Source organism: Idiotropiscis lumnitzeri, chromosome 3, assembly GCF_059441095.1.
Source record: "Idiotropiscis lumnitzeri isolate Australia: NSW breed Sydney's pygmy pipehorse chromosome 3, RoL_Ilum_1.0, whole genome shotgun sequence".
NCBI classification, from domain to species: Eukaryota; Metazoa; Chordata; class Actinopteri; order Syngnathiformes; family Syngnathidae; genus Idiotropiscis; species Idiotropiscis lumnitzeri.
The window spans coordinates 24,767,553-24,779,553 of NC_142393.1; the positions used below are offsets into that span (position 1 = coordinate 24,767,553).

The 12,001-nt window shown below is 40.0% G+C and overlaps 1 protein-coding gene across 6 annotated transcripts in view; it reads left to right on the forward strand.

The window, feature by feature from the left end:
- Nucleotides 1-12,001, forward strand: part of magixb (MAGI family member, X-linked b) — a 64,557-nt gene that overhangs the window by 20,063 nt on the left and 32,493 nt on the right. For 5 of the 6 annotated variants that reach the window (XM_088289801.1, XM_088289800.1, XM_088289805.1 and 2 more), the window contains one exon: nucleotides 3,970-4,086. The exons of the other annotated variant lie outside the window; for it this stretch is intronic. In XM_088289801.1, coding sequence (XP_088145927.1) covers nucleotides 3,970-4,086 — 117 coding nt within the window. The remainder of the gene's footprint in view (nucleotides 1-3,969; nucleotides 4,087-12,001) is intronic. 6 annotated transcript variants of the gene reach the window in all.

Consider the following 12,001-nt stretch of genomic DNA (forward strand, 5'->3'; position numbering starts at 1 on the left):
GGGTTGCGGATGGAGGAGGGAGCGACAAAATAGTGTAAAGTGACAATCTCTGTTTATTTGTGATCTTAATTTCCGCAGAGCGCTTGCCTCTTCTGAATTCCGTTTGCATCCTCATATGCCCATTACGATGCAATTTGTATCTGTACCATATGTTTATAATGCAGTTTATTTGCATAACACATTTCATGTACAAGACAATTCATTGTTTTCCATAAAACATGACAGAACAAGATACAAAATAGTATTAAGACCGAATCTGAATAAAACCATCTAAAATAATTTGATTAAAATGATTACAACCAAACATCGGTCTAGATAAATCAAAAGATAGCATGCAAATGGGCATTAAAAGAAGACAGTAAAGGTGGGGCGCGTAATGATTAATATGGTTATCGTGTTAATGCCTAGAGTGTGTTATTCGTGTGTTGCTTCCATAGTGTATATTTATTTGTTAACTTAATTTCTGCATGAGAAAGCATTTTTCAATTCAATCTCATTCCATCCTCCTATATCCCAATAAGATACAATGTCTATAAGTATGTGTATGATATTGGCTTCATATTAATGCATGGAGTGCATTATTAGCGTATGCCTACCAAAATGAACATGATCATTTATTAACTAAATTTCTGAATGGCTGACACAGCATTTTCTCTTTAAATTGCACTCTTGTTCATCCTCTCATATGCCCATTAAGATAAACTTTCTGTGAGTATGTCTATGTTGAAAAGTTTTATATTCCTGCTTAGAGTGCATTCTTATTGTGCTTTTGCCAACATTATACATTTATTGGCTAACTCAATTTGGGTGGTTTGACGACTTTGTCCGTAACCTATTTAATGCATATATTTTTTTTTGTTTCACATTTAACTACTTTCATTAACTGATTAAAAATATTATGATTAACATACAATACAATAAAACTTTATTTGTATAGTATATTATTATTTCGAGCATTCACTAGATCTATTTTTCTGGTTGTATGCAGTACAGGCAGAGCTTTTAAGTTGTTGTGTTGTGTTGAAGAATAAAACTCAGTTTTCTTATGCGCCAATGTTAATTTATTCCAAATTAATTTAGAGTAAATTGTCTGTTTTATTTTGGACTCAAATTCTCTTTTGCAGATTAATTGTTCTGCCTTATGTCAGAACGAAAGCAAAAGTATTCGTTTAAAATGATCTGTCACTGCCTGAATATAGATTTTATGTATCAAAAGTATTAGTGATCAAGAGTTGAGTAGTCGTACATTCCTAATAAATAACAAATGGTAATTACTGTGTAAAACATACACAAATTGAAGTTTCCTCTGACCAGTATGAAGGCACTGACGTAAAAATATTTATTGTAGCGATGCAGATATTGTAATCTCGCGATCACAGCGCGCATGATGTCACCCGATCACGTTTGCTACAAGCCGACTTTGAAAGTGAACGAGCAACTGTCGTTTTCCAACAGCTGATAATTCTTCCGCTGACAAGTGACAGACACACACACACAGTTTAAATTTTCCTCTCCCATTTAGTCCTCTTTCCCGCTTCACTTCACTTCATTTTATTGTTATCTTTCTCCATACCTCCTCTGGGATACATTCCTCACCAAGTGGATGTCGGCCAGCCGGCTCCATGCTGAGTCAAAGCTCCTCGCGGTTGTAGCGTTGTAGACAGACAGTGAAGACAAATAGCGCAGTTATTCTCTGCTCAATAAAATACCTCGGCCGAAAGGCTGCTCGAGTGCAAAGGGCCCAGCATGACAAGGAAGAAAGCAAAGGAACTGCTGTAAACAAGTGACGATTATCTCTTCCAATGAATGTCATGGCCAAGAATGCTGAAAACAGTCAAGGATGGAATAAAGTTTGGAATGCGATTCGGGTTCTGGAAATTTCACACAAAAGCTGATTTTCTTTTTTTTTTGGGATTAGAATACAATTATTTATCATGGCGGCATAAAAACCAAATCAATAATGGAGCTCTCTCATTCATTCGGAACAATGGTTGAGCACGCTATGTCACATCCCTCAGCTTGCTTCACTCTGCTCCATTAAACCTGATAAATATGCTTGCGGTAATCAAGCATAGCAGTTCATAGCGAAAACACCCGCAACTGTTTGCTTGAGGCCGTTTCTCAATATGAAGAATTCAGAGTACAGTCTGGAGAACATGCAAAGTACAGTCCATCCTAGAAGGTGAGTCTTTTTGTAAATTGGAACGGCCGTGCATTTAACTCCCCCCGTGAGGCTGATATATTTCCGTAATTGCAGCACAAAATGCAACTTGGGATATTTCCCGAGCCAAGCCTTCACAAGAACCATCCGATGCTGACACCAACACCATCTTGGTTTATTCGCGCTTTCAAGTGGAAGAATACTTGATGATGTTTCACAAGGACGAAGAAGGGACAAACATGCTTAATGAGAACCGGCCTGAGTAAATCTAACGTGGGGGGGGGAAATGAAAAAGGGTGCACTGTAATTTTAAAAAAGTAGGATCGGGGGCAGTAGAATGTATAACTAATAATGTTCAGCTTCATTAGGTGATGACTATGCAGAAGGTTATTTTGGGGGGAATAACTGATTTACAGCAGAAATGACCCGAATGCTTAGCAAATATTTTATCGGTAGTATAAGTGTCATCCTTTAATGATAAAGCAGTGGAAATCAACATTATTTGAATAAGGGCTACAACGGTTGACTGCAAAATACATGTTATAGAGTGCTTTTGTCGGGATAGACCAATGACTCTGACCAACATGCCATGATTGGCACGTACCTGTGTTTTCGTTGCGTGGGAAATTACATCCACGTCTTACTAACAACTTTTAAAGTGACAAAAAGAATCGGATCAGTATCAGTCACTCCTCAAGGCCACAGTATTGTTATCAGTATGATGTTTGCCATCATCGTAGAAGCTGTTATAACTCAAATGTCTTATAGTTTTATCTTTGAGATACGCAGTACCGTGATGCCTTGAGATACAAGAGACCCAATTTTTTTCTGCTTTGACTTGAAAACGCAAACTTGAGATACAAAATGCTGTTTGGTGGCAGTTAACTCAACTCATCTCACTTCACATTAAACAGGATGAAACACGTGCAAAAAGAGACACCGAGCTATTTAATGCCACTTCCTGCTGTAGTTGATTGTCAAAGTCCAAAAAAAAATGAGAATTACACTTTGTGTATTGGAAATATCGAACCAATTTTGCTTTAAGAATGCCACTGCTAACGTAATGGCAATACATAATGGAAAATGCTATTATTATGCCAAGTGGGCAACATTTCGGGTATAAAGGGCTGTTGATTACACTGGTGTGTTGGCACGTTATACGCACATACATACACATCCAGATGAATTTCCCATCTTCTAAACCGATAGCACACTGACGTTCCTTTTTAATAGCCCAGTGAATTCCGTCTGCCACCACCGGGAGCAGACGGCAAGGCGCAGCGGCAGCCTGCAGGGCAAGCGTCGTCTATCAGTGTGACTGACAGACTCGGAGATGCGCTCAGTCCATCAATAACGCCAAAGCGACCTGTCAACTTAGCGCGTAAAGCGCTTGAGATGATATTAAGTGATCATAGAGATGAAATTGAGGCCCAGGTGATTGGCTGTACCTCCCTCGGTGAAAGCCTCAGTTGTGAAGTCTGCGGCAATTAACTTCAGGAGATTGTTTGGAATGCATGAGGGAGCCAGGGAAAATGCACGCGATTCTCAGGTGCAATGCAAGATGGTTGAGAGTGTGATGAATGAGTGAATATGCCGGCGTGGTGCTGAATTAAGCAGAACGTCATTAAAAGCTTTGCGGCACAAACCAATTTACTCCTCATCTGTTGTCAGATTTGATGAGATCAAAAGAATCTCAGCTTTAAACACACATCTCATCACTCTGGTTGTGATTTGTGTGTGTGTGTGTGTGCGTGCGTTCTCCTCTCTTTTCCTTGATGCCATGCTTGTTTTCTTTGCCCTTCCCTCAGGCGCCACATTGTGCAAGGATCTCAGGTTGTATCTGAGTAAGTGCTTCACACCCGGCTCGGTGGACAGTACACTTCAGCAGGTCATCCGAGAGAACCTTTACCTCCGAGCTGTACCTTGTAAGTCCCCCTTGTTGCTCTTTCTCTTGCCTTCACTTTATGTGTCGTTACGTATGCAGCACCTTTTATTTAAAGGCCCTATTTCCACCCGACTGTATAAAAAGGCTTTTACACTGAATCGGTGCCATTAGCTTGTTGTAATGCTTCCAAAAATAATTTTTAAATTCAACTCTAAATATAATAATAGACAGACAGTATTGAACTCCTCAAAATATGTATTGGCCCGTCTGGGGCAATTGACATTTTTTTTTAAGTCATCTTTTCATTGTGCTAAAACTTGTCATGTAAGTAAGCAGGACTGAATGTCACAACACCGAGTATTTAGTATGGAATTTGTAAAAACATTGTAGTCATATGGCAAATAAACTAAAAGCTTGATGGCACCAAATTACAGGGAGTCAATAAAAAAATAAAACGTTGAAAAAAAACATTAAAAACTTTTTTTTTTTATTTGAATGTTGCTAGTAAAAAATGTCAAGAAAAGAATTACTCAAGTGAAAAATCTACTTCATTACAGTAACAAAAAATTGGAAAATTGTTACTTCCCACAAGTGCATCATTTTAGCTTTAACTTAATCAACTTGGCAACATTAGCGTACCCTGTTTTAGGACGCTGATGTATTATACTCCACAATCTCCACTTTGTTGCAGCGGTCGTCTTTCTAATAGAATTTTTCTCCTTCCCTTGGCTAACAGACACATTTCAAGAGATAAATGCCGCATTTAATAGAGCACGAGTGGTGGAACTTGTTGCTATGCGAATATATTGGAACATCAGAGGGCGATGACGTTGGACTTTCCAGCAGGGCGAGCGGCATTTTGTACGTTGTCAGGAATTATATTTTAGGAGTGGTGGTAGTAATAGTCGTTATGTGTGTGTTTTCCAACCTGTTTACTGTTGTGCTCTGTTTTTGTTCATTTCATGAGTTTAGGATTGTGTACTGTGTAGAGATTTTGTCTGTTTTGATTTAAAAAAAAAAAAAAAAAAAAAAAGGTGGTTCTTTCTTGCTCAAATCAAGAGCCTCTTCTTCAAGCAAGCATGAGTGTCCCTAACAAATTCCACCTGCACTGTCCTTGACTAATTGAATAACAATTCTCGGTACAAAAAAAAAGTTAAAGTGACAATCTGGAGAATTATGTCTGCAGCCGGTTGAGTTCCTGGTGAAGCCTGAAGATGAACTTCTTGCGTTCCTCTTGTATCCTGTCTCCTTTGCCTCCCTCCTGTGTGATTGGAAGTCACATTTGCTCACGTGTTGCTCTTTGTGCCTGCACATAATACATCCTGTCCACAGACAGATGCCCCGTAACCACATTGTTTTTTACAATCATCCCCGTACAATGGAATGTTCATTCATCAATAAAACCCCAAAACTCACTCACTCACTCGATTCATCTGGAGCTAAATACGGTAAATGGATTTTATTTAGCATTAGCAAACTCAAATAGCAACCAAAAAAAAAAACCCCACCTCCTTCAATGCTTGAACCGTCCCGATCAATTCATCATTCATTTGCCAACAAAACCAGTAGAAGTGACATAAATTTAGACTGTTGCCAAAAACAGCATAGTCATTTGGAACATTTCCGTGGCGACATTTGTTGTTTTGCACCGGGTTTATTCTCAGAGGCCGTCTCCCCATTTCAGTCATCAGCCATCGCTCCCGGCTACTTTCTTTTTCATCTTTTGGTGAACTGGCTGCAAAGCTGTGTACGAATTGTCTCTCTGTAAGCCCCTTGAGAAAGAGGTTGCACATGCAGTGTAATTTGGATGCTCATAAATGAAATCATGTACAATGGCAGCCAAAGGCGGATAGTTGTAGTACATCTGTTGCCATCTTAATCCCCTCTAATGTATGACGTCACTGGAAACGGCCGTGGGATATAACAGACGACTTGTTTTTTTTTCTCCCCCCCTTATTCCCCCCCCCTCCTATTTAGCTTGTCAGCTTGTATTTGTCTCCCATTTAGGTGGACAAGACGGACCACCAAGTGTGCCAGAAGTCTTAACCTTTCTGTGGAAGCACAGAGTGTCTTCTAATCCTCCCCGTTAGGACAGCAAGTAGGTCATGTGACGCAGTTGGCCGACCGATCATCTCTCCTAACGTACATCAAGCTCTCCCACTACTCATGTGCGCTCAGCCGCTTCACAATGTGGCGATATATCAGAATGGAGACCCGGCCGACCCTGCCTCGCGTCCACGCGCTTTCTTTTTGTGACAACCTGGCAGGTTGAGCCCCCCCGACGAGTACATAGGCCTAATCCCTTGATCTGTTGACATGACACTGTAAGATTCTGTTGTTGTCATGCCGATACGACGCACGCACGCACGCTCTCCTGATCCCGGGACAGCTTGGGAACTGTCCCGAGCGCTTGTCATGAAGTCACATTTTCTTGGATTCTCCTCGAGGATGACGCTTGATGTAGCAGGAATTTGACGCAAAGGATTCGTCACTGGCTCATTGTGGCCCCCTTCAGGACCTTTTGTACTGTATGTTGCTCCTTTTTAAGTATACTTTTAGTTTTATTTATACTCTCTAAGGGCAGCATGGTGGATAAGGTGTTAGTAGGGGTGCAAATTATGGGAATTGCCCGAGTGGGACACTTTTTATTGAAATTAACAAAACGGGAATTAACAAAATTGAAAGTGTGCCTTCAATAGAGAATTTAGATTTAGTTGTGGAAAATATATTTTATCGTCATCTGAACTAAAAATTTATGTTAAAAAAAAATGACTAAATAAACAATATAACTATAGTTGCTCCTTGAAATTCAGTACTAGTGCCCCAACGTATGAGTTTGTAGAGTTACGAACTGTCACTTGGTTTTATTTTATTTTATTTTATGTTCTGATCCAAAATTTGAGTTGCTAGTGAGCCTTGCTTACTTCCATGGACGTTTATATTCGTCAACAGGAATCCTATGAAGGCCAGAGCAGAACAAAAACAAGTTCAATGTCACATTATAACGTGATACATTTCACGTTTTGACTGTCAAAAAAACTTGGGAACGTGAGTGGTGGGGACTACCGCTACTACTATTAATAAAACTTTTTTTTAGACTTGCAAAGACACAAATACAATTGCAACTAAAATAGTAATATAGTTTCTGTGGAGAATAATGATAATACATTTCAGAAACAAAAATGGTTTCCTCCACTTTCTGCATCAAGGGCCAATTTGTGAACAAATCACATTCATGATCCTGAAGTATGGTCATCTTATCACACTTGCTCTTGGTTTGGTTCTGAATGAAAAAATGGGATTAGGCTAAGGAATATGAGGAATAAGTTTTGTCACGCCTGCTCTAAATAGTCAATTGTTGTGAATGTGAGTAGGAACGGTTGTTGGTTTACATGGAAAATGTCTTCCCCGCCAGCAAACCTATGACATTAATGAGCGGTCTCCAATGTGAATAAACGGACGGAATCCTCACAAAACCCTGTTAACTAAACAAGATACTCGATAAAGGAAATAAAAGGCTTGAATAATTATACAAGCCTTCAGAGTAGTTTGATCATGTTTGTGTTTCTGTAAGTGTGCTTCTCGTACCTTAGTGCTATTTAAAGAGCATCTCGTTCCTTGAAGGCTTGTCATGAGACAGGGTGATTTGATCCAGGAAATAGCATTACAAAGCCTCCGTGCATAAAAATGGAAATGAATGACACAATGAAGCGAATGCACATTATGCTACAAATAAACTCGAAATAGGCCTCGGGAAAGCGTCTGTTGTGAACTGGCGTTATGTAAGCGATACGTACCTGTTGTCTTGAGGTAAGAGTTCAATTTGGGATGTGACTCAAATCATCTTTCGCCATTGAAATGAATGGAAAATGGCAATAATCCATTACATACTTCCCCCCAAAAAACAACAAAAATGTTTCATGTGTCCATCTCACTACTATATAGCAGAGGGGCTGGAACTGACGTATATCCACCTTCGGAAGGTAATTGCTGACGGGGGAGCTGGAGCGTGTTGGTGTTACATGTGAGGGGTTGACATGCTCAGACATATGCTCAGTTTGTCTCTTGCACTGGTCATTAGCCTGTCAATGCCGTTTTCTAGTATGTATTAGCATTAAGCTAACTGAGGCATTCTTTAGGCAAAGTCATTTGGTGTTTTTAAATACCAAAGTTGTATGCCTCTGTGTGATCTAAATCTTTGCCGCTGTAACACTGCAAATTTCCCCATTGTGGGACTAATAAAGGACATTTTATTCTTATTCTCTTTGTTTTATGTTTCAATAGATAAACTTCAACTGGGAATGGCAAAAAACAGAAGTCTCTTTTTTGAATAAATGTTCATTATCTGCTAAGAGGGAAGTGAGTTGTGTCGGGTAAAAAAAAAAAAATTGTCCGAATGACAGCTTGTATTCCAAACGTTGATTCACTCGGAATTTAGAACTTGTACTTGCCTTAACTTTGTGGCCTAATGTGTTTATATCTACGCAGACATGTTTTCTAGCATCCACGGTACAACAGATCGCTTCTTGTCAATCTCTTTGCTGTCATTTTCCGTCTGCGACCTCAAAGCACCCTCCTCAACGTTTGCCTCCACATTGCTGCGATTTGTTCGCAAGCCCTCGACCGATTCTGAAGCAAAGTCATCGTCTGGAGGCCCCGGGCATCTCGCCTCTCCGCGATAAAAGACTTTTCTAATTACAGTCAGAGATACGAATCATCATCATTTAGTTATTTTCGTATGTTGGCTCTGTTGTCATGAGAGCGAGAGAGACAGAGAGAGCGAGAGAGAGCGTCTGTGGCCTTTTCAACCGCGGTGCTCGTCATTAGCGGATTGTGTGCGATGATCTTGGCGGACAGCTTTGTCTGCCGGTTGATACAGACTTTTTTTGTAATTACCTCATCAATCTCTATCGCAGTCTGTCCCCAAGGATCGGCACGTAGCATCCACAGGGACGGTCAGGGGACGCAGAAGATGTCAATAATCCATCCTGAAAGCCTTCCACACTCTCCCCGACGGCACTGACATGCCATATATATCTCTTCGTAGGGCGCATAGATAATGAGTGCCAGACTTGTGCCATATCAGCTGGAGACGTCGCGTTTGTCCGGAGGGGAGAAGCGGAAATATTCACATGTCACATGTCGTCGTGGAGATTTGTTGTTGTATTTTAACCCTTATGCGCTATTCAGGTCAAATTTGACCCATTTTGAAAACTTGACAGCAATAAAAATACAGGAATTGTCATTTTTCATGCTGAGATTTGATGAATTTTCCTCAGGTGAACAAAAGGTGTGAAACCAAAATGACACTTTTCCTTTTCGCTCAAACATTGATAATAATTTGAATGATGTTTAATAATTCAAGACGGGCTATTCATACATATTAAAAGTAAATTAAATACAAATTTGGAAATATGGTGTGGGGAAAACTACGGCCCGGGGGCCACGTCCGGCCCATTAAACGTTTTAATCCAGCCCACTGAATTTGAAAAAATTAATGAATAAACCTTGTTAATGTTTTATTTTCTAAATACTGTGTTTCTTTTTCAAAGACATATACATTGTTGTGATGGTTTTGTTCACTTTCATGAAAAAAATTAAATGTATTTTTTTTTCTCCTATGAGGTGAGGTTACCAAAACACTCCATCCATCAGCTCGGCCCCCCTGTCAAATTTTAGATCTCATTGTGGCCCGCTAATCAAAAAGTTTGCCCACCCCTGGTGTAGTCCGTAATTTCATAGAATCAGTTAATAAGAGAAACATAAAATGTGTGCACAAAAGCAATGCGCGTTGATTTGTTTTTTGTTTGGTGTGGGAGCAAGCACATATGGGCAGAAGACAACCTTGATACATTCTGGAAGCACAAGCTGCAAGACAAGCCAGAATGTAAACATTGTAATTAGCTACCATATCAGCAGGTGGATCAGGAAGAGTGTTAATAAGCTCAAAGGCAGGGGCAGACGGAGATAAACAGAGCCTTGTGTTGCACATTTCCTTAGACACCTTTCTCCCTCATCCCTCCTGATATGCGCCTTCTCCTTGAGTGAGACCTCTGTTACAGGCAAAACTCAATGGTGCGCAATATTACAGAACCTCTGACATGAAAAGGGGAAAACAAATGGGGCGGCATGTTATACGGACTTTGTTGTTGTTGATGTTTTCAAAGATTCAAGTGGGCCTAAGTAGAGATCTCCACATACATTTTGGAGACGATTGAGCACCATTATTTTGGCAATATTAGCGATGTATTTACAATAATTTTGAAAGAATAAATTGTGGTTAGTCAATTCATTGACTCCCACCAAGACATGGAAGGAAGGGAGGGGGCGTGGCCATGCTGCTCATTACAGGTGGCGTTTTTAACGCCTTCATTTTGTATTGATTACTCCAAAACAAATTGATAAAATTTAAAACGCAAGCTGATATCATTTTCCTGTTTAAAAAAGTCCGTGAATTCAGCTTGTCAATGAAAAATGGACCATCCCGACTGGATTATCCCATTAGGTAAAGAATACGCTTGCCCCTCGTGCCCTGTTTAAAAAAAAAGAATCAAAGAAATTTGAAGGTTTTTTTTTTTTCTCTCTGTAAAAGTCCTTGCAAATATCATTTGCAGTGCAAACTTGGAATTTACAGTATGTGCAACAGTTCTTGCTACCTTACAAAAATAGCTTCAGTAAGACTGGTCAGATGGATGATGATCACCAATGTTTGTGTGTCCAGTGCACATGTCCACTGAGTACGGTAGTTTTTGCGTATATGTGCGTGTTGCCAAGTTCTTGCTTTTTGTATGGTGAGCTGCTTCCAGGACAGCGGCACATTAATCACTTTTATTGGCTGCCTGGGTGTTGGGCTCCAACATCAGCTGTGTGCCCGTGGGAGAACGGGACAGGCTCAGGGTTATTTTGTCTTGGGAAACCAATGACTCTTCTGGAGGTCAGATGAGGTGTATAGCAGGTGCGGCTGTAAACGAAAAGGAGTTTTTTGTTAAGCAGATTTGTCCGACTGCCAAAAATAAAACGGCATGATAAACAGTTTGTTTTAGCGCCTCACCTCAGTGGTCTTGTAATGATGTGGTGCGGTAGTTTCTTCGCTGTTTCAGGCCAAGGTCAACAAGAATCAATTATGATGACAGATCATTGATCATCCAAATGCTCCACAGCTTTGCAATGGCAATAGAAAGACTTTCACAGCGCCTCATTAATATTTAATTCAATTGCTATCGATCCGGCAGAATCAAAAGGCCTTCCTAAATGAATTGCCTGCATCATTGGGAGCCTGAACAGCACAAAAGTTTTTGTTTATTGATGACTGTGCCCTCGATCTGGGACTCGTGACAAGAACAAAGTGCTGCAATTCAAAAAAAAAAAAAAGGTCCATTTTGATTGATTAGTTATTATCCCATTTGACTTATTAAAACAATTAGTAAGTCAGGCAAACTGGGCTTTGCTTAGGGAAAATATTTCTTCATTGACGTTATGAGAGGTTTCATACCCCCTACACTCCATTTGCTTGGTGTTCATACATGTTCATACATTTTTTTTTTTGTTCTACCTAACCTTTATTAATCCAGGAAAGGAAATTGAGAACAGATTCTCATTTGTAATGCCGACCTGGTAGCAAACAGTAGGGTGACACAAAATGAAATACAAAAACTGTACAGTATGACATACAGTGTGGTTGTCAATGAGTGTTTTATAGATTAACATGGACCAGTGAATTTGTCTTTGTAGCTGAAGAGAGGAGCAATTAACCAGGGAGTACAGTTGACAATGGTAGCGAGCTATTAAGGGAGCACTGGTGACGAAGCAGATGGCCTCATATTATGTAGTGTCTAGCTGTGGTGGAGAGTTTGTGAAGCTGATCTATGTGGTACATCTCTGCATTCTCAGATAAGGGTGATGAGTTTAACGACAAACAATTTGCCACAATGTGTTGATGAAGATTTATTTTCCGT